The sequence below is a fragment of the Amphibalanus amphitrite genome, unplaced genomic scaffold (genome assembly GCF_019059575.1).
Source record: "Amphibalanus amphitrite isolate SeventyFive unplaced genomic scaffold, NRLGWU_Aamphi_draft 000381F_arrow, whole genome shotgun sequence".
In the NCBI taxonomy this organism is placed as follows: domain Eukaryota; kingdom Metazoa; phylum Arthropoda; class Thecostraca; order Balanomorpha; family Balanidae; genus Amphibalanus; species Amphibalanus amphitrite.
The window spans coordinates 152,730-174,849 of NW_024881875.1; the positions used below are offsets into that span (position 1 = coordinate 152,730).

At 55.0% G+C, this 22,120-nt stretch overlaps 1 protein-coding gene across 2 annotated transcripts in view; it reads right to left on the reverse strand.

Annotated features, from left to right (window-relative positions):
- The window catches only part of LOC122390087 (hemicentin-1-like), a 67,187-nt gene that overhangs the window by 26,261 nt on the left and 18,806 nt on the right, over positions 1-22,120 (reverse strand). For both annotated transcript variants that reach the window (XM_043382749.1, XM_043382748.1), the window contains exons 23-54: positions 21,673-21,953; positions 21,137-21,284; positions 20,793-20,887; positions 20,447-20,597; positions 20,002-20,123; positions 19,652-19,795; positions 19,250-19,378; positions 18,855-18,964; positions 13,934-14,048; positions 13,441-13,616; positions 13,142-13,250; positions 12,663-12,867; positions 12,116-12,279; positions 11,438-11,563; positions 10,882-11,208; positions 10,474-10,586; positions 10,027-10,192; positions 6,840-7,021; positions 6,457-6,556; positions 6,085-6,197; positions 5,735-5,894; positions 5,157-5,408; positions 4,851-4,966; positions 4,379-4,558; positions 3,881-4,008; positions 3,463-3,623; positions 2,815-2,986; positions 2,467-2,659; positions 1,649-1,811; positions 1,328-1,440; positions 767-932; positions 278-426 (exon numbers count right to left, since the gene is read on the reverse strand). In XM_043382749.1, coding sequence (XP_043238684.1) covers positions 278-426; positions 767-932; positions 1,328-1,440; positions 1,649-1,811; positions 2,467-2,659; positions 2,815-2,986; positions 3,463-3,623; positions 3,881-4,008; positions 4,379-4,558; positions 4,851-4,966; positions 5,157-5,408; positions 5,735-5,894; positions 6,085-6,197; positions 6,457-6,556; positions 6,840-7,021; positions 10,027-10,192; positions 10,474-10,586; positions 10,882-11,208; positions 11,438-11,563; positions 12,116-12,279; positions 12,663-12,867; positions 13,142-13,250; positions 13,441-13,616; positions 13,934-14,048; positions 18,855-18,964; positions 19,250-19,378; positions 19,652-19,795; positions 20,002-20,123; positions 20,447-20,597; positions 20,793-20,887; positions 21,137-21,284; positions 21,673-21,953 — 5,029 coding nt within the window. The remainder of the gene's footprint in view (positions 1-277; positions 427-766; positions 933-1,327; positions 1,441-1,648; positions 1,812-2,466; positions 2,660-2,814; positions 2,987-3,462; positions 3,624-3,880; positions 4,009-4,378; positions 4,559-4,850; positions 4,967-5,156; positions 5,409-5,734; positions 5,895-6,084; positions 6,198-6,456; positions 6,557-6,839; positions 7,022-10,026; positions 10,193-10,473; positions 10,587-10,881; positions 11,209-11,437; positions 11,564-12,115; positions 12,280-12,662; positions 12,868-13,141; positions 13,251-13,440; positions 13,617-13,933; positions 14,049-18,854; positions 18,965-19,249; positions 19,379-19,651; positions 19,796-20,001; positions 20,124-20,446; positions 20,598-20,792; positions 20,888-21,136; positions 21,285-21,672; positions 21,954-22,120) is intronic.

Genomic DNA, 22,120 nt, shown 5'->3' on the forward strand with positions numbered 1-22,120 from the left:
CATATCGGAGGACCGGGACCGGCAGCGGCGTTCTGCTGAGGGACAAGACGCATGCTGCCGCCTTCGCTGGGTTTATCTCCATGTTAGCTTCGCAGCAGACCACGCGCACATCGTCGAGGACCTCCTGCATCTGATTCGCGACTGTTGGCAGACATCCTCCGGTTCCGCACAGCAGTATGTCGTCGGCGAAGGTGTAGACTGTGAAGTTCGGAGGGACCGGCAAGGTGGCCAGTGGGAGCGTGTAGGTGGCCATTATAAATCTCCATCGAAGCCTTACCTGGCCGTCCTTAGTCCAGACCGCCTCCGGCGCGGGGTTCCCCGACCTGCGGCACTCCAGTCTGACACCGGAGTCGACAGGCACCTCCAGGGGGAAGGTACCGTCGGGGGCCATCTTGACGCCATCGCCCGGCTCCGCCCGCGCCGGAGCTGGGAAACGGGAGAGGGCGAATAAGAGAATGTATTTGGCGATAAGTAGTGCCCATGCTTGAGAAAGTTAAGAGCATGGCTCATTTTAACACAGCGGAGCCAAAGGTTCAAGTATTGGCCTAGAGATACCTAATTTCAATATCGAAACAAGGTTGGAAACTATCTCGTAAACATGATAGCGCATCTACGGCATTCGGCGTGCATTTACCATAGTTATCTACGGTGATTTTCTCTGGTAAGAAAAGTTCACAAATCAATGCATTCCTCACAACGCCAACACCAGCGCCGTTTCCCTCCAGCTCCTCCCCCGGCCTCCCCCTGGTCGGCCCTCGCTCCTCACTGAGCACGCTGACGGAGAAGTTTTGCTGGTCGGCGCCGGCGCGGCTGGTCGCCCGGCAGCTGTAGTTGCCACCGTGCTCCGGGTGGGCCCGCAGAATGTGCAGCGTCTGCCCGCCGTCCGTCAGGTGGTAGAGATCCGCCAGGGAGGGAGAGAACGCGGCGCCGTCCTGGGGACAGAGCAGGGAGATTATCTACAGCGCTGAGAGGATGGGAGACACTCGAGCCTCGGGTAGTGCATTTCCATACCATGCATCCATTTTTGCATCAATGGTCACAAAGGTTTTGGATTAGATGATCTAGGTCTCCTCGTCCGAACTCCATTCCGCGTTACTCAACGCTTAGCACTCGGCGAGCCTGGGGCGTAGGCTGTTCCGCACGACACGCGAGTAATGCGGCACAGCCTACAACGCAGTCTCCACTCCGACTGGGCGAGTCCGACTGGCTGATTTTTACTTTTTTACTCATCGATTTGCTATATTTACCGTGCCAATTAAAATAAGTAACACACGCAACATCGGAGTACCTACCGAAGAGATAAAACCGCGTATCCGAGTCGTCCCACCTTTTCCCAGACGATGGTGAATTTATCGGTGCTCTCGACAGAGCAGACCATTTCCACGGGCGTTCCCTGCTTGGCGTCTATAGTGGCGTTCACACGACGGATGTTGGGGGCACCTGGAAAAACAGCCGAATAGTTATATTTTACCGTCACGTACTTACACATAAGAATCCTAGTGCGAACAATGGACCACTAAACACCGAGGTAAAGAGGTCTATTCGTAAGAAATATTCAGATATCAGTGTAAAGCAGCGATGCAAAACAAACACTATTTTCTCAAGCCGCCCTTCAAAGACTCTTTAGTCTGCTTCACTATCCACTCACTGAGTACGGTGAGAGCGAACTGCCGCACCGCCTGGCCGGCGTCGCTGGCGGCGATACAGCTGTAGTTCCCTCCGTCGGTGGGGGCCAGGGGAGGGAGGGAGAGGGTCTGATCGCTGCCGTCCGGCAGCAGCGGCAGGCCCATACCGTCCCGCAGCCATAGCACCTGGGGAGAGGGAGGTACATCTGGTCAGTAATGTACGATAGCAACGGCAGGCCCATCCCATCCCGCAGCCATAGCACCTGGGGAGAGGACGGGGCGTCTGGTCAGTAATGTACGACAGCAGCAGCGGCAGACCCATCCCGTCCCGCAGCCACAGAACCTAGAGGGGGCGGTACATTTGGTCAGTAATGCAGGACAGCAGCGGCAGACCCATCCCATCCCGCAGCCAGAGAACCTGGGGAGGGGAGAGGACGGGACGTCTGGTCAGAAATGTACGACGGCAGCGGCAGACCCATCCCGTCCCGCAGCCACAGAACCTAGAGGGGGCGGTACATTTGGTCAGTAATGCAGGACAGCAGCGGCAGACCCATCCCATCCCGCAGCCACAGAACCTGGGGAGAGGACGGAACGTCTGGTCAGAAATGTACGACAGCAGCGGCAGGCCCATCCCATCCCGCAGCCACAGAACCTGGGGAGGAGAGAGGGCGGTACATTTGGTCAGTAATGCATGACAGCCGTGGCAGGCTCAGCCCGCCCCGCAGCCACAGAACCTGGGGAGGGGGAGAGTACAGTAAGTACGTCTGATCACGAACGGCAGCAGGGGCAGACACATCCCGTTTCGTCCCCTAATGAAGCACCTTCGTCCTTAGCAGCTAACCTTTGGTGTGGGGAGTCCCTCGACGCGGCAGTCGAGTTCCACGGGCGCGCCGGCGCGGACCGTCAGTTCTGTCGCCGCCGACGGGGCCACGAACGTCGGCGTCGTCAGCACGGCGACGGTGGCGACGGCGTCGGCGCGGCCCTCGGGGCTGGCGGCCACGCAGCGCAGCTGGCCGGCGTCCGACGGATCCGCTCTGTGGAGAACGTGATGGATGAGCTATAATGTGTGATATTGCATGAGCAACAAGCCTACGAAAAAGATCACTTCACTAACAAGTCAAACTTTCTAGCAATTAGCGAATACATAATCAGGTGCACAACCACGCCGTTCGGCGTCAGGAGTCTTTACCTCTGTTTGTAGATGTGGTTGTCTGAGGCCATGTAGGCGGCGAACGGCCAGTCGGCGTCCGTGGAGCTGGCCCTGCGCTGTCCGCTGGTGAACAGCCAAGTCACCCGGTCGGGCTCCGGGTGACCGGTGACGTCACACAGCACGCGCAGCGGGTCACCGGCCAGTACCGTCACTGACAGAGAGATAACGACCGAGAATGGTCAGAATGGTCAACATGTCACTTATTTTTGCAAGCATATAACTTTCACTGAATCCCCCTAAGAAATTGCAATTACTATCTCACTTCGATGACACACTAGACACTACCACTCATATTCCGTCAGTGCTTTGGTTTTGCACCAAATATTTCGCCCCATGGAACCTCGAAGTCGCTTGGGGCTAGCTTAGTTCGAAGTCAGAATTAGTTGGGAAGAACGGGAACAAATTGGTTGCTAAGTAAGATAAAGTGCAAAAAAATAGCTGGAATTAATATAAAGTGAGTCTGTTTACACAACTTTCTAGTAAACGACTTTCTAGTACCTTTTTTAATGAAATGATCAAATCCTAAATATGCTGGTGTAGCGGTGGACAATTACGCGCGGCGACTTTCACCCTTCGCCTCATTCCAATGATTCGGATTCACTAACAGTTCTCCAACCCCACACTGACCATTGGAGGGCCGGACGGCGGCCGTGGGCGGCGTGCGCACGTCCAGCAGAGCCCGCCGCACCGCCTCGCCGGCCGGGTTGTACACGCGGCACGTGTAGCTGGCCACGTCCGTGGGTCCGACACGCAGCAGACGCAGGGCGCCCGACGGCAGCAGCTCCACACTGGGGAGGTAAGAGGCGACGGGGAGCGGAAGGGAGATTATCAAGGCGATATATATTATTTCGATGCTGATTGCTGCCGTTAAAACGGCAAATCATTACCAAAAATAATGGCCATCCAAAATATGAGATCGATGCAATTAGTCACTTATTTCATTCAACTGTAAGACCAAAAGGTTTCAATTTAATCGAAACTACAGAAGCGAACAGTTTCATCAGCCATTCTAGTCGACCCCACCTGCCTCCCGAGTAGACCTCACCTTCCTCCGGGCGTGACGAGCACCCCGTTCCTGCGCCAGACACGCTCTGGCGCCGGGTCCCCGGCCTCCGTCTCACACTCTATGGTAACGTTGTCGCCCTGCCGCGCAGTCAGGTACTCGGGGTATTCCTGCCCGGGTGAGGGTATTAGGTTACCGACAGGCGAGAGGCGTGTCATCGATTGGAGTGAGTCCGGATTTGAAATGCGCTAGGGTTGTTTCGTGGTGACGTGCGACTTAGCCTGGACTAGAGAAAATAAAGTTCGTGATAAAATGTTGTGTGACAGAATATCGAATGAACTAAGGTGCAATATATGGAAAAATCAAACAGCACACGAGACGTCGTCTGACCTCCACTCACGGCACCCAGCCTGTGCACCACTCACCTCTCATCTCTTTCCCCTTTCTCCCTCCCCATCTCATTTTCAGTTTGGGCGGCACCTGAGTAACACGCTGGTTAGTCAGCTGTGTCAGGTGGGTTCACTGACTCTCTCCTCTCACCTTCAGTCTGGGCGGCACCTGGACGGTCAGCTGAGTCAGGTGGGTGGCGGCTCCCAGGGCGTTCTCGGCTCGACACGAGTAGTCTCCGGCGTCCTCCGTCCGCACGGCCGGCAGCAGCAGCGCCCGCTCGTCCTCCGTGATGAACACCGAGCTGGTGTTGGACCACAGCTCCGTGCCGTCCTGAGGCAAACGAAAAAAAAAACACTAAGAACATATTATTCACGAGCGGTGTTGGACCACAGCTCCGTGCCGTCCTGAGGCAAACGAAAAAAAAAACACTAAGAACATATTACTCACTATGACATTCCTACAACATCCCGCAGGCAACGCGAAGGCTTCACCAGCCACTGGTCTTCATCTACCGTAGTTTTCCCTCAACCCGTCTCTTTACCCTGCTCCAGACGACCCGTGTGTCCGAGTCGCCCCTTTCCAGCGGACAGCAGCGTTTAGTTTCCCATGTCCGTCCCCTTACCCTGCTCCAGACGATCTGAGTGTCCGAGTCACCCCTCTCCAGCGGACACCGAATCACCACCGGTTCGTGCTCCACGGCCGTCCGCGCCGGGTCAGCCTCGTCCAATACCGGCGGAGCTGAGCAGTGGGAGACAGAGAGGCGTCAAAGGGGCTGCCGTTAGATGAAGCAGTGTGTAGATCGCAAAGGTTAACAAGCATTCAATTACGAATAAACTATGTTTCTATACAAAGCAGGATGGTCAGATAGAAAAAAGAGTGATGAGACACCGTCCCTTCGACTCTCTTCCCCTTAGAAGACGCGTCTCACCGATGACGGAGACGTACACCTCGCGGCGGTCGGTGCCGACCTCGTTCCAGGCCACGCATGAGTAGAGGCCGGTGTGCTGCGGCCCAGCGCTGGGCACCACCACCTCTCCGGGTATATCGGTGGTGAGCGGAGCGCCCTCCAGCTGCCAGGCGAGCCGCGGCGCCGGCCGGCCGGCGGCCGAGCAGACCAGTTCCAGCGGCGAGCCGGCGGCCACCGTCAGCGACGCCGGCAGCTCCGACACCTCCGGCGGCTCTGGGGGGAGACAGACGGACGTATGTCAGCGACACAGGCAGCTCCGACACCTCCGGCGGCTCTGGGGGTAGAGGGACGGGCGGTATGTCAGCGGGGGAGCGGGACACAGACACCTCCGGCGGCTCTGGGGAGAGGGAAGGGCGGTATGTCAGCGGGGGGAGAGGGGGCCGAGGGGGGACACAGACACCTCCGGCGCCTCTGGGGAGAGGGACGGGCGGTATGTCAGCGGGGAGGAATTTCGAATTAATTTGCCATTTTTCATTCAGAATAAATAACAGCCAACAACTTAAATAATTCTGACTTGACTCCTTGATCCCGCAGCTTACCGAGCACGGTGACGGTGACGGTGCGGCTGTCCTCTGACACGACATTGGCCGCTCGGCAGGTGTAGCTGCCGGCGTGGTCCGGTCTCAGCCGGTCAATCCTCAGCAGAACGCCGGCGGCAGACATCCCAGAGTCGGGGAGGTCCGACACGGCGGTACCGTCCTGTGCGAGGGGAAAACGGGACTCACAGACGAGATAAAAAACTGATGACGGTAGGGTAAGAAAACAAAATGACAAAGAGCAATAGGCATGCAAAATAGGTTTTATTATTTATCTATCTCGCAAATATGTCGGAAAACTAATGCAGTGGCCGTTAGTTAGTGGAGCGGCCTGCACATGTGTCAAAACCTACCTTGTACCAGGTGATGTCTGGCGCTGGGACTCCGACGGCCGGGCACCGGATCAGCAGCGAACGATGAATCTTCTCCCTGTACTCCTCCGTCTCATCCTCGAAATACACAGGCACTGGGGACAAAACGAACAGCGAATTTCAAACATGACGTCGTTCAAACACTTAGGTGTCGAACACCCGATGCTACATGCCAGTTATCGAAGCGCAGCCGATAGCACGTTAACGTTTAATGATTTAACAACCATTAACTATGAAATCCGATGAACCATCCCACTAACTTACCACACCGAAACCTAATGAAGGGAAACGCGAGATAGTATACCTACTCCACAATTGGGTAAAGGTGAGTGGGTGAGTTCATCTATCACTCACCGAGGACCTGGACGTCGTAGGTGAGCTCGCTGTGGCCCGCTGTGTTGGAGGCCAGACACGTGAAGTCGCCGGCGTCAGTCCGAGATATCGACGAAATCAGCTGCGTGAAAAAATGAATAAGTTACCTGCTGGCTGCTGCTGCAGATGAACAATAAAATGTAGGCATTGCAATGCCTACATTTTACATTTTTGCATTGGGACGGATATCAATTAACAGTTTTAGCATATCCAGTGAGTGACCAGCTTACCATTAACAGTCATACCAAATACTGCATGCAATTCTGTAACAATGGCATCACGACATAAGATAAATAGCACCATGGTAACTCCTACCCACCAGCCTCTCCGCCACCCCCCCCCCCCCATCCCGATTCCCGACTGACCAGCGTCCGGTTGTCGTCCCTGAGTGTGTACTGGAGCTCGGTCCGGTCCAGCGGAACCCCCTCGTGGAGCCAGGTGACGCGGGCCTCCGGGTCGTCCCTGGTCAGCTGGCAGGTCAGGGTCTGACCGTCCGACTCGACCACCGACACATCCAGGGAGGCCGGCGACACGATCTCCGGCGGAACTGGGGTGGGGAGATGGTAGAGGGTGAGAGGAGACGTTATTTTGTCCGTCTTTAGTCATTTCTATACGGCGATTTCCGGCAGAAACGGACAATAGAGACGAGACGTCAAGATAATTATAGACGTAGCAGCATGGTCATTGTGCAATCAATCCCAATGAACTTCAGTTATCAGTAAGACACTGCGGCCAACAGGATGCGGGAGCTGCTCTTCACGTATTCCCTGCAGCAACACATTCGCGGCCCCACCTACGAACCGTCGGGATCGACAATCGACGTGATATGCAGTAACAGTGAGGTAGTGCGCTCTGGATCGCTCCACTGTGACTTTAGCCCACATCGGTGGTCACGGGTGCTTGTGACGGTGCCAGATTACCGACCGGCGCGCTGTAGCTCGACGGCCCGGTGCTGGCGTAAACTGGACGTGGCAGAGGCCGGCCGGCTGCTGCAGTGTGTAGACTGGTCTCCGGTGTTCGAGAGTACCGCGCCGGAGGCTCAGTGGGACTACTTTGTGAAGGCGGCCTTACCGATTATTGACAATCTCGCCCCCGCTAAACGGTTCAAGGCTCGTAACCCGACCGCTCCCCCCGTCACCGAGGCCACAAAGGAGCTCATGGCGCGGAGACGGGCGGCTCTCCGTAGCGGTGACCGGCCCCTCTACAAGGAGCTGAACCGCCGCGTGAGAGCAGCCATACGCCGAGACACCAGCGAGGAAATACATCGGCGCATCCTGGCCAGCGGACGGAGCTCGATGTGGCGCACCATACGACCTGTCATTTCAGCCAAACAGCCGACCAGACCGGCGCCCGGCGCTGATGCTGACACCATGAACCGATACTTCGCCAGTGTCGGAACCGTGACCGCCCGCCAGGTGGATACATCGGGTCCGGAGCTGCCGGTGCGCCTGGCGCGCGTGTCTACCGGCCGGTTTGTGGTGCGCACGGTGACACCTGAGAGTTTGGTGGCGACCGTGGCGCAAATGAACGGTAGCTCGGCGTGCGGTGCCGACGGTCTATGCGTGCGGTTCGTTAAGCTCTGTCTGCCGTATATATCACGTCATCACACATATTGTGAACTCCAGTCTGGCTTCCCACACTGTACCCCTATCCTGGAAACTTACCTATATTCATCCCATCCAAAAGTCACCAAAGTCCACTGAAACATCCAACTATCGACCCATTTCGATCCTCCCAACTATATCCAAGATAACGGAACGAGTAGTATACGAACAACTGTTCGAATACTTCTCGACTCACCACCTACTCCCACCCTGCCAGCACGGTTTCAGAAGCGGTCACTCTACCGACACAGCGCTGCTGACCATGACCGACCGTATATTCGAGGCTATGGACAACCGACAGGTGGCGCTATTGTGTTTGCTAGACATGTCTAAATGTTTTGACGTGATTCCACATGACCGGCTGCTCACTAAACTCATGCAGTATAATGTCGATGTGCGCTGGTTCGAGAGCTATCTGTCGGGACACTATCAACAGGTCCTCATAAGCACACCGGATGGGGGTCGTACGCTCTCGAGGCCTCTACTGAACCCGATAGGCACGTATCAAGGATCTGCGCTGGGTCCTTTGCTGTACGCTGTCTACGCAGCGGACATGCCGCTGTACCTCGATGCAGATATTGCCCACGACCGCTGTCTCGTGCAGTATGCTGACGACGTGCAAATGGCAGTGTTTGGTAGGCCCAGTGACGGTGAACTGGTCCCTAGACTAGAGAGGAACCTGGAAGTGTTGTCATTATGGTTTCGTAAAAATGGACTGAAGGTTAACGCTAACAAAACACAGCTGCTCGTCATTGGAACAGGTCAAAATCTCCGCTCGATGCCTCCGACACGGGTTCAGTTTATGGGGGCTACGATTACCGGTTCCGTCACTGTCAAAAACCTTGGCGTAGTTTTTGATAGAAATATGACTTTTTCGGCACATGTGGACGACGTTGTGAGACGATGCACCGGCTTACTAAGCGGACTTAGCCACAGTAGGCACGCGCTTCCACCGGATACGCTCGCTACCATTGTACAGGCACTCGTCGTCTCATCGGTGCGCTACTGTATTAGTGTATATGGTGTGTGCGGCACCACACAAATGGCGAGACTGCAGAAACTGCTCAACTTCGGCGCACGCGTTATTTCAGGCCGCCGCAAATACGACCACATCAGTGACGTGTTGAGAACGCTGAAGTGGCTGTCAGCAAAAAATCTGCACCTCTACCACTCTCTGACCATGTTAAAACAGATTTTGTCAGCTTGCCAGCCTGAAACCCTGTACAGTAGCCTCGTGACCCGGGGTAGCATTCACCGCCGTGTTACCAGACAGGCTGACATGCTGGAGAGACCTGTAATACGGACGGAATCGGGACGCCGACGATTTCTGTTTTCTGCCGTCGCGGGCTACAATGAATTGCCGCCGAGTTTCCACAACATGGGAACGCGAGAGTTCAGGCTAAAACTCCGCAAACATCTTCTGGCAAAACAACAAAACGAGTAGCGCGATGTACAAATGTGATGTGAGCTGAGTGTGTGTGCGTGAGTGTGTGTGTTAGTTGTGCAACTGAATCCCGATGTTCCGTTTTTATGACATGTCAATCATAATAGCCATGTGTTCATGGACCGATTGCACGATGTGAATACATACATACATACATACATAAGACAGCTAACCATAAAGGAAACACAGTCACTATTAGTTCACATTTGTTTGCCAATGGTAGCAAACAATCAATGTGATAGTTCAAAATTCAAATGCACCGGTCAATAAAAAGTTATATGATAGAAGTGAAAAATAAGGCACTGGAAGGAATTGTAACTACAAAACAAACATTAGCGAGAGAGAAATCAAACACACAACATACATTGCGTCGAAGTATGAGACTCAAAGATAAAAGTGCAGATGTAGTGCGGACTATAAGAAGCTTTGGATATCAGACTACTAAAAAGAAGGAATTGAAGCGCAGGACGCAATGCGACACAAGGACAGAGAAGACAAGCATACCTATAACGCTGAGCTGCGTGTCCCTTGTGGCTGTTCCTGCTGAGTTCTCGGCCACACACGTGTAGGTGCCGGCCATCTCTGGCGAGGCCATCTGGATGGTGACCTCGGCCGTGTCCTCGGCCTCGTACAGGTGGGGGATGGAGAGCTCCGAGATCGGCACACCGTCCTGGCATGGGCAACGGCTAGTGTCAGTGGCGGAGGGAGTGAAGGAGGGGATAGCTGGGTGAACGCCTTGGGTGAAAGGGGGAAGGACAAAAGGGCTTCAGGAGGAGGGATGGGGACGGAATGAGGTGGTAAAAGAGAAGGAAAAACAGAAAAGAAGATGGCGAGAAAATATACAAAAGAAGAGGCCATCACCATTTCAGACACAAATACATACAGCATTGCCACCACTACCATCACCACCACCTCCAGCGTCCACCTTCCTATTCCCCTGCGACCCCTGACCTTCCTCCAGAAGACGAAGGGCGCCGGGATGCCGGTGGTCTCGCACTGCAGCGTCGTCGGCTCGTGCTGGTTGACTCGATGCTCGGCAGGGCTCTCCAGGATTGTCGGCGCCTCTGAGGAAGGGAGACATGAATTCGTAATAAAGACAACAAACTTCAACGTTTTCTGGGTTGATAAAGGAGAGAAAAATAAAAGTGAGGACTAATAAAAAAGCGGTCTTGACACCGTACCGGTAAAAGATTAAGCCTTTTACCACGAAATCACACACAATCGTCTCTGGCGAGCCGCCGCGGGTCACTCTCACCACTCACCCGTGACGTGCAACACCACCTGTACGGCTCCCCGGCCGTGATGGACCGCCCTCACCACTCACACTACCTCCGGCCACCTCCCGCGCTCACCACTTACCTGTGACGTGCAGCACCACCTGCACAGCCGCCCGGCCGTGCTCGTTGGACGCCGTGCACGTGTAGAGGCCGTCGTCGGCCGCGCGCACCGGGTCCACGGTGAGCGTCGTGTCGCCCGGACTGAACTGCTCCGACCAGTCTTCTCCGTCCGTCGGCTCCGACACCGCCGACTCCGCCGACAGGTCGGAGAGACTGGAGGCGTCGATGTCCCGCCGCCGCCGACGACGACGGGTGGCCTCCGGTAGGAGCAGCTCGGTGGCAGTGCCGAACGGACTGCCCGGGAGGTCAGGGGGCCGCTCTGGGGGTGTGATGGTCTTCAGGAGCTCACCTGGGAGGGCGCAGGGTAGGAGAGGTGAGCGGGGTGATCTGGGCCCTGTGCACTATCATGGCAGTCAGTGCAAGGCCCAGCTGAACTTTTATACTGTTTGAGTGGCTTAAACGGTACAGTAACATTTGAAAAACATTCTAAAAGAGGCAGGTCTGTAAAACAGAATCATAACATATGGCTAGGGTAGTTAAATAAACTATCGGCCGTCGGCCTTAGGCAGTGCCCGTACCGTCTTTGGTCCAGGTGACTGTTGCCAGTGGGTACGACTGTACCGGGCACCGGAGAGTGACCCGATCTCCCGGCGTGACCGAGCGTCGCTGGACGTCCTCGCTGGTCACCAGGATCACCGGCGCTCCTGGAGAACAGACGGAGGGTGTCAGCGGTCATACAAGATCACCGGCGCTCCTGGAGAACAGACGGAGGGTGTCAGCGGTCATACAAGATCACCGGCGCTCCTGGAGAACAGACGGAGGGTGTCAGCGGTCATACAAGATCACCGGCGCTCCTGGAGAACAGGAGGAGGAAGTCAGCGGTCATACAAGATCACCGGCGCTCCTGGAGAACAGACGGAGGGTGTCAGCGGTCATACAAGATCACCGGCGCTCCTGGAGAACAGGAGGAGGAAGTCAGCGGTCATACAAGATCACCGGCGCTCCTGGAGAACAGGAGGAGGCAGTCAGCGGTCATACAAGATCACCGGCGCTCCTGGGGAACAGACGTAGGAAGTCAGCGGTCATACAGGATCACCGGCGCTCCTGGGGACACCGGTAGACGGTGTCGGTTCAGATAAATTGATCTTCCAGCCTAAATTCAAGAGGGTCGACTTGCAGTACCGATATACGATGCGATTCGCGTGGCTTGTTTAATATGATTCAAACTATGCTACTAACCACGGCCGTCCTCATACCATTGACGGTGAGAATGGTCCTCCTACTCGCTGTGCCGAGTCGGTTCTTTCCGACACACTTGAACTCTCCGGCGTCCCGAAGTCGGGCCGAGTCGACGAACAGTCGCTCCTTGTCGTCGCCGAGCAGAGGGTAGTACACAAAGCCGGGCTCCGCCCAGGTCACACTAGAAACGAAAATTGGGGGAGGCAGCGTAAAGGTAACGAGTCGCTTCGCCTTCATTTAATACCGATGAACAGTTAATAACGACAGTACACTATTGCAACAGACTACGAGCATAAACAAAAATAAGTTTTTCCTCCAGTCTTGTCATTTTTCGGCATTCCAGCCGCCCCGGGTGAGAGAATGACGATGGACAAGGTGGGAGGGGTGATCTGGGCCTAAGGTTGTGGTCTTACGAGTATGAGGTTGTGGTGGCCGGTGGGCGGTGGCCGACCGCATATGAAAGGGATGAAAAGATACTACCTACACTCTACAGCCCAACAAAACATGACCCGTTCGTGGCACCGAGCCTCTGATTGCCGTAACCACACACCATCGGCGACCTACCTGACCACCTGCTGATCGTCCTTGTTCCAGGCGTATCTGGGCCGCGGCGCACCCACCACGGAGCAGTTGAGGGTCACCGAGTCGCCCCTGTGGACGGTCACGTACTGCGGGTCGGGCCCGGCCGGCCGCGGCGCCACCTCCACTCGGACGGGGAACTGGCGGGTGATCCGACCGGCGCTGTTCACCGCCTCACACGTGTACGTGCCTGCCGGGGAGAGCGGGGCGGGTTCAGATGGGTCCAGGAACAGGGCATTACGATACGAGTACATCATATATATGAGTATGTACATATCCGCTCTTCATCGCTAGGTGAGGTAACATAACTCATAGATGTTTTTAAGACTATTTTAACACGATTACTTATGTCACACGACGATAATGTATCATTGAGTTGGCATATGTAATCTCAGGCGTTCACAATTTGTAAAGTCAATTCACTGGTGAATATAGGCGGTGCAGGATTTGCGGACGTGACGTACCGGCCGTCTCGAGCCGTCCCCAGATGGTGAGTTTCTCTCCGTCGGCGGACACGATCATCCCCCGGATGGAGTCAGGCGAGATCGGCTCGCCGTCCAGGAACCACCGCACCTGAAACATATAGGGATGAAACACTCGAAACAGGTAATAGCGCACCTGGAGACAGGAATTACGGCACTACACCAACGTATCAGCTGTTCTGTGTGAGTGGTCAATATTCGAGAGCCGACGGGTGTCGCTGATCTCCGCACAGCACAGCTTCTGTCATCAAAGCCCGCCAGTCCTCTGCCACTGTCCTTACCTGCGGCGTCGGGTGTCCGTTGACCTGACAGTTGAGACTCAGCTGCTCCTGCTCGTCTAGGATCTTCTGCTTGGGCTCGAAGAAGGGGTCGGCGAAGCGGGGCGGCACGAGCACCTCCAGTTCGGCACTGCCGCGCACGCCGCCCGCCGCCGTGTCGGCCACACACGTGTATTCGGCTGGCAGAGGCGCACCGTGGGTCGGAGGGTAAGGACGGGGTACGGTCAGAAAACAGCAAGCACGGAAAATGTGCCGGTTTGAGATGAGCTTTAGGGGAAACATAAAAACACAAACCTACACACACATATATTGTCATGACAGCTGATCAGCGTTGATAACGTAAGTGTTTTCCCCATTTCCCACCAACCTTTTTCACGTTTCCCTTTGCCGAAAAATGACGGTGTTGACATGCTAAATGTTTTTAAACGCTAGCTCGGCTAATTATTACGGCCCGTCTCATTCCGCTATCCTGATCCCTCCACCCGATGGTCCTCACCGGAGTCCTCGGCGGTGACCTCTGGTATGCGGAGGACGCGTCCTCCCTCCCCAATCACCACGTGTGTCTGGTCCGAGCGAGTACGGACCAGCGGGTCGGCGATTCGCTCCCCGTTCTGAAGAGAGACGAGGGGAGGTGGGGTGAGCAGCTCGGCCAAATATTATCACGGCTAACACCATTGCGGTAAATGTAATATAGCACAGGAACGATTCGGCTTCACTGGTACTTACATACATCTACACAGCCTCGCCACTGTCAAATATATCTGTCAAATAATTGCTTTATTTAACTGACCCAGAGGCTGAGAAATACCAAAACGTAAATGAAGCCTGTTGTGTAACGGCCGAGGCTGTTGTGTGACGGCCGAGGCCCGAGACTGGGTGACCTTGACCGGCGGGCGGTCAAGGCCGTGTCTGGCGCGGCGGTGCGGCGCCGGGGCGGAGGGCAGTTGTCAGTTGTGAATACAGAGCCGACCGAGAAGGGCGTGTCGGGAGCAGCTGCCTAGCGGAAGGTGGAGCTGGAGCAGGAGGGGAGTGCGAGGGAGAGGACACAACATTGGCGACGAGGATCTGTCTACTGCAGGCATTGGTAAGCGGCCTCACAGCGCTATGGAAACCGGCGTTATTCCACCGATTGCTCCCTTTGACTGTTCGGACCCCGGGAAGTGGGAACAGTGGAAGATAAGTTTTGATTATTATCTCGTGGCATCAAATGTTACCGACGAGGCTCGGAAGGTTGCGTTGTTCTTGCACATGGGTGGGTCTGAGTTGCAAGAGTTGTTTCATGCCGTGTCTGACCCCGCCGTCAAGATAGAGTCGTTGAAGCAGGCCATTGACGTGCTTGACGGTCAGTTGTTACCACGTAAGAACGTGATTTATGAACGGCATATTTTTCGCAGAGAGGCCCAACGCCAGGATGAAGGAGTTGATGCATTTGTGGCCCGCCTCCGTAAGTTGTCACGGACTTGTGAGTATGGCCCGCTACAGGAGGATATGATACGGGATCAGCTGGTAGATAAATGTTCGAGCCACAAGCTCCGTTGTGCCTTACTGCGTGAGCCCAGTCTCACCCTTGCTACTGCTGTTTCCATTGCCAGGACGATGGAGGAGGTTGACAAGCAGGCGGAGGTGATGGAGAGTGGCGGAGGCCAGGAGAGCGGCTTCGCAGAGGCTCATGCCGTCCGTCACAGAGGTCAGCAGCGGCTCGCCACCGGGAGTCGCAAGGCAGATGAGCCTTCCGAAGGTGAGAAGCAGAAATGTTTTCGGTGTGGCCGGAAGAATCACGACTCTGAAGATTGCTTCTTTCAGGGCAGAAAATGTTTCAATTGTGGGAAGCTAGGACACATGGCAAAGATGTGCCGAAAACCGCGGCTTGATGCTAAGCGCTCACTGGCTAATGTGGTGTCTGAACATGAGGATCATGTGTTCGGAGTCACGTCTAATTCTACGGCTGCCCGGTTCCCAGTGCAGGTTGGTGACGCTGTCTGTCACGTGTTGATCGACTCGGGAGCCACCTGCAACGTGATGGGGGAGGATACGTTCAGAGCGAATTTCACAGGCGTTGAACTCGAGCCCAGTGGCATTAACTTATACTCTTATGCCTCTCGAAAGCCAATGCATGTGCTTGGCAGGTTCCAGGCCCAGGTTTCTCATGGTGACGAGAGCACGTCTGCAGTATTCTACGTCGTTCCAGGGCGCAATGCATTTCTTCTGGGGAAGGAGACGTCAGAGAAACTGGATCTACTCCGCGTCGGTCCACAGGTGAGAGTGGTGACATCTGACAAAAAGTTTGTTGGACAGCATGAGGAATTGTTCGCAGGCCTCGGAAAGCTGAAGGGTTTTCAGCTACAACTGGCAATCAACCAAGAAGTGAAGCCGGTTGCTCAGCGACTGCGGCGGATCCCGTTCTCCAGCCAGCGGTGGAGGCCAAGCTGGATGAACTTCTTCAGCACGACATCATCGAAAAGGTGACTGGGCCAACCCCTTGGGTGTCTCCCATTGTTGTCATTCCCAAGAAGGACGGCCAGATCAGACTGTGTGTTGACATGCGTCAAGCAAATAGTGCTATTGTCCGTGAGCGACATCCCATGCCTACCATTGACGACCTGCTTCACGAGATGAATGGTGCAGTCATGTTCTCAAAACTGGATCTCTCACAGTCATTCCATCAAATAGAGCTGGACCAGAGTTCTCGAGAAATCACCACGTTTGTCACCCACAAGGGTCTCTTCCGATATAAAAGACTATTTTTTGGTATATCTTGTGCCCCAGAAATCCACCAGCGCATCATACAGCAGGTCATCAGCGGATGCGAAGGTGCCAGGAACATCGCTGACGACATCATAGTCTTCGGCACCAGCATGGAGGAGCATGCCCAGCGGCTGGAGTCGGTGCTGCAACGCCTCTGGGAGGCGGGCCTGCGTCTGAACAGAGAGAAGTGTTCGTTCGGACTGCCGGAACTGACATTCATGGGGTATCGTCTCAGCAAGCACGGTATCTCTGCTACGGATGAGAAGGTCCGAGCGATCTCCAACGCCAGGGAGCCTCGCACGGCGTCTGAGGTACGATCCTTCCTGGGACTACTCAACTTTGTGGGTCGTTTTCTACCTGACATGTCGACGGTTTCAGCTCCACTCCGGGACCTGACGAAGGCGAAGACGACATGGCGGTGGACTTCAGTGGAGCAGAAGGCGTTCGATGAGCTGAAGAGACTGATCGCGCAGCACAGTACACTGGCATACTTCTCTGCAACGTCAGAAACCAGGTTGGTGGTTGATGCTTCGCCTGTGGGTCTGGGAGCGGTTTTGCTTCAGTGTCAGGGGGGCGTATTTCGACCCGTTGAATACGCTAGCCGAAGTCTGTCAGATGTTGAACGTCGCTACTCCCAGACTGAACGGGAGGCACTTGCAGTCGTTTGGGGGTGTGAACGTTTTCATCTGTACCTTTTTGGCATTGAGTTCGAGCTGATTTCGGATCACAAACCTCTCCAGGTCATCTACTCTCCAAAATCAAAACCGCCAGCTAGAATTGAACGTTGGGTCTTACGCCTTCAGCCATACAACTTTCGAGTCAAATATGTGCCTGGGAAAGACAACATCGCTGACTCTCTCAGCAGGTTAACACAAGAGTCTGCGATGTCTGGAGATGACGGCGAAGACTTCATCCGCTTCGTTGCTGCGCACGCTGTCCCAGCGACTTTGACGCTCCGAGACATACAGATGGCGACATCTCGTGACGGCGAGCTTCAAACGGCTCTGAGGTGTGTAGCTGCCGGCGATTGGCGTCGATGTCCCAAAGGGTACGTGCAGGTTAGGAACGAATTGTGCGAATATGATGGCATGCTGATGCGAGACACACGCTTGGTCGTTCCAGCAACCTTAAGGGCTAGGGTTCTGGATTTAGCGCATGAGGGTCACCAAGGGATTGTTAAAACGAAACAAAGACTGCGGAGCAAAGTATGGTGGCCGGGGATCGACGCCGATGCTGAGCGACGTGTGAAATCGTGTCATGCGTGCCAAATTGTGTCGCCAGGCAACCCACCAGAGCCTGTCATCGCTGGAGACTCACCGAACGGGCCCTGGGAGGACCTTCAGCTGGACCTGTGTGGACCGTTCCCGAGTGGTGAGCATCTGTTGGTCATCGTGGACAAGTTCTCCAGGTGGGTGGAAGTGGATGTGCTGAAGGATACTACTACTGCCGGTATCCTGCAGTCCCTGGAAAGGACTTTTGCATGTCATGGGTTCCCACTCAGTGTCACCTCCGACAATGCCAGGAATCTCACCTCACATGAGTTTGAGGAGTATTATAGAATACGAGGCATTCGTCATCACACAGTTACCCCTCTGTGGCCACAGGCGAATGGGGGAGTAGAGCGGCAGAACCGGACTCTTCTCAAGACGATCCGTGCAGCTGTGGCGGAGAAGAGGGACTGGAGATCGGCACTGGTGACGTTCCTGATGGCGTACCGCAGTACGCCACACCCTGCTACAGCCGTCAGCCCTGCTGAGCTCATGTTCGGCAGGACCATTCGCACCAAGATGCCGGAGATTGGCAGGGGACAGCCTCGTCCTGCCACTGATCGCGTGCGGGACAATGACCGACAGTATAAGACGCGAGCAAAGGTGAACGCGGATCGCCGCAGGCGGGCAGAGCCTGCCGAGTTGAGCGTTGGGGACTTGGTGTTGGTCAAGGTTCCAAATAAGTCTTCTAAGTTGTGTGGGTCATTCTTTCCCAACCCGTATGTTTTGTTGGAACTGCGTGGGACTCAGGTACGTGTTCGCCGAGGGGATGGAAAAGTGTTCCGCCGCAACAAGTCCTGTGTCAAGCGGTTCAGGTCTTGCGAGAGTGATGATTTTGTGCCATTATCTGTTACCGATGAAGACTGCGCTGCGTCGCAGAAGGTGGTACAGCCGAGCCACCATGCCGTGCAGGATGCAGTTCCGAGTTCCGACGAAGACTGCGCTGTGTCGCAGAAGGTGGTACAGCCGAGCCACCCTGCCGTGCAGGATGCAGTTCCGAGTCAGCGCACTCGTAGCGGCCGTACTGTAAAACAGACACAGTTCTACGGCCATCCAGTTAAGCATTAGTTTTGTTGTTGGTGGAAAGGGAATGTTGTGTAACGGCCGAGGCTGTTGTGTGACGGCCGAGGCCCGAGACTGGGTGACCTTGACCGGCGGGCGGTCAAGGCCGTGTCTGGCGCGGCGGTGCGGCGCCGGGGCGGAGGGCAGTTGTCAGTTGTGAATACAGAGCCGACCGAGAAGGGCGTGTCGGGAGCAGCTGCCTAGCGGAAGGTGGAGCTGGAGCAGGAGGGGAGTGCGAGGGAGAGGACACAACAAAGCCCACGGCATCGCGGACCCAGTTATGCCACATGGTCTATCGCGCCCTCCCTTGACTTCGGTGGCATTCGGTCATCGGTGACCGACCTTGAACCACTTGATGTCTCTGACGTCTCCGGAGATGGGGCAGTCCATCTCAAACGTCTCTCCGTCGATGACCTGTCTGTCAGAGACGCCGGCGTCGTTCACCGTCACACCTGGGTCAGAGACGGGGTGGACAGTTCGGGTGTCAGGCGTGGGACTGTGGTGCGCCTGATTATGGTAGCGCTGGAAGGGCATCGGCAGGCGTGAGACCAATGTGGTAAAAGGTGAGACTATGCAAGTGTTTGGTATTTCAACAAACAGTGAGTTAGCAAATTATGGTTACGCGAAACAAAATATGAGCGGACAGTGGTAGAAGGTAATCAAGCTGTTGAACGTAAAATGAACATCCAGCAACATATCAAAGGTGTGTTCGTAAGTGCAGATCCGTGATCTCTTACTGATGACGTCCACCTTGAAGTCGTATACGGCCTTTCCCGCCGGACTGGTGGCGTGCAGGGCGTACTTGCCGGCGTCAGAGGGCGAGGCGTTCGGAATCAGAAGGTCGCCCGACTCCTCCTGTATCGCTCCTGGCCCGCGCAGACAAACGCATGGGTTAACACTCGCTCAACCTCAGTAAAGCTGCCTTCACCTACACTCGCATCAAGTTATCGAGCAGCTAATTTATCCACTGCAACACAAGTGCCTTAACAATGTCACCGATACAATAAGCGTCGAGCAAAAACGTCAGCTATGCAATACATGGTCATCATTCCTCAATTCATCATCCTCATTTCACCAGAAGCATCAGGAAAGAATACACGATAACTGAACAACAAAGCGTTGGAGCGACTGGTTCTAACCGGATTCCGGCGGCAGTGGGACGCCGTCTTTGGTCCAGAGCAGGTCCGGCCGAGGGGCGCCGGTGATCTGAACCTTCAGACGCAGCGGCTCGCCCGTCCGCACCGCCAGCTTCCGGTCGAGGTCGGAAGTAACCACCGGTGGCTCTGTGGAAAATATGCACGCTTTTAGTGAAGGAAAACAATATTAGTTCAATACCTACTTAATTAAAATTAGGGGTTTGAAAACACCGACCAGCACGGCGGGAGAGCAAATTCGCTCACTCGTCCTAAACACGAGTTCATCCGTTAAAAACGACGTTTTCACTACCCTGCAATCCCCCTACGGACGTCCCTCGTCCCCGCCCATTTACCCAATACGGTGACGTTGGTGAGCTTGGTCAGCGAGCCGATGGCGTTGTTGGCCCGGCACTTGTACAGGCCGGCGTCCGAGTGCTGCACGTTGTGGATGGTGAGCGAGTCGTCCTCACCGCGACTGGAACACGTCACGGCAGGGATGGACTTCAACGTTATGGGAGGCTTTGGGAGGCGGGAATTCAACCGCTCACTCATGGTTTTCTCATTGCTGCACTTAGTTTTGGGTCCGCATAAAACAACTGTGAATGTGTGCGCTAAGCCGTAAAGACAAGGAACCGAATGAACACATTTCGTGACCTTGACATTTAAAAGTAAAGTTTTCTTCAGAGGAATCGCTAGGCTCATTATGACTAATAGTGGTCAAAAAGTCAGAGGTCTACTTATTTCAGCACATCAAACTGAAGCACATGACCTACCTAACGATCGTCGTCTCCCTCTCACCTGTACTTTGTTCCGCCGCCGCGAATCCTCCGTCCGAGACGGAGCCAGGTGATGGCCGGTTTGGGCCGACCGCGTACCACGCAGCTCAGGGTCAGGTCGTCACCCAGGGTGGCGTTCACATCGTACGTCCGACGAGACGACTTTGGCGCGTCTGCGGCGCAATGAACAGGGGCGAAATGTGTGATATTCGATAGCTGACGGAGAAATGCTAAATCATTTAAAGCAGAAAGCCCTTCGTTAATCGTAAAAATGTCACATCTTTGAGGGATAGGTAGGCATTTCGTGTACGACTGAGCATTAGCAAGCATCTGTACACAAAGGATTAGTTTGATAAAGAAGCACTCACGTTTGACATTGAGCTTCAGTGGCGCGGCAGCGGTGCCAAATTCGTTGCTGGCCTTGCATTGGTACGTTCCTTGGCTCTGCTCCGAGGCGGTAAACCTGCAAGACGGAGCGGTAATCACATAGAAGCAGAGTTTTATTTATACCTCTGTCTCCATTCTTTATCTTCGTAGTGCATTACGGTACCACCAATAATCTATTGATCGTCTGGCTTCATTTAGGATTCCAGTATGATTTAGTCCACGAGTCCAATGAAGTCCAAATAAATACTCCCATAAACGTTTCCTATGCAGAGAGCACCATTGTACCACCCGTGTCTCGTCCTGAACGTCACCGTTCCGTACCAACCTGATGCCGCCGTTGTCCAGCTGAGTGCCGCTGGCTGGCGCGCCTCCCGACCTCTCCCAGGTCACGCGGGCCACGTCATCGGGGCGCAGGTCACAGAGAACGGTCACCTCGTCCCCCTCGGTCACCGTCAAAGAAGGCTCACCGTCCTCTGTGGGAAGGTCAGGTCAGGTCAGGTCAGGTCAGGTCACAGAGCACGGTCACCTCGTCCCCCTCGGTCACCGTCAGAGAGGGCTCACCGTCCTCTGTGGACAGGTCAGGTCAGGTCATAGAGAACGGTCACCTGGTCATGGTGACGGTCAGAGAAGGCTTGCCGTCCTCTGTGGGCGGGTCAGGTCACAGAGCTCGGTCACGGTCAGATGCCCGCCATGAACCGTGGACAGCACAGGTCATGCAAAAATACGGACAGAACCGTGTAAAAAGCTCCCTCATTTACTTGTCGGTCAACGAACTAAGTTCAATCAGGAAACGGCAGATACCTTGTCTTACAACTAGTCACGTCTCCCTTCACTTATAAAATAACAACCGCCTCTGCTTACCGAGCACCACCTGTCCCCGATCGGTGGCCAGTTCCCTCCTCTCCAGTCTGGGCTCCCTGGTCGGAGTGTCCTCCACTCCGTACGGAGGAGAGGGAGAGGGACGTCCGTCCGACGCCACCACGTCCGCCTCGATGCCGACAATGCGCGGCGGCGCGTGCACGAGCAGCGGCCGGCGCGCCGACGCGGCGCCGCGCGTGTTGTTGACGTGACACGAGTAGACGCCGGCGTCATCCTCGGTCACCGCAGAGATCTGCAGCGTGTTGTTCGGGTGCACCCACAGTCTGAAAACGGAAAGAGACGGGTGATGAAGATGCAGACTTTTGGAAAAATGAAAAAAAGATTAGCCTAGAAATGAGCGATGGGACGCATACCTACTTTTGGATAAATAATGCAGAAAATATGAGCCAATGCGAAACATTTGCCAAGTTTTCACTAACTAAGGCGTCTT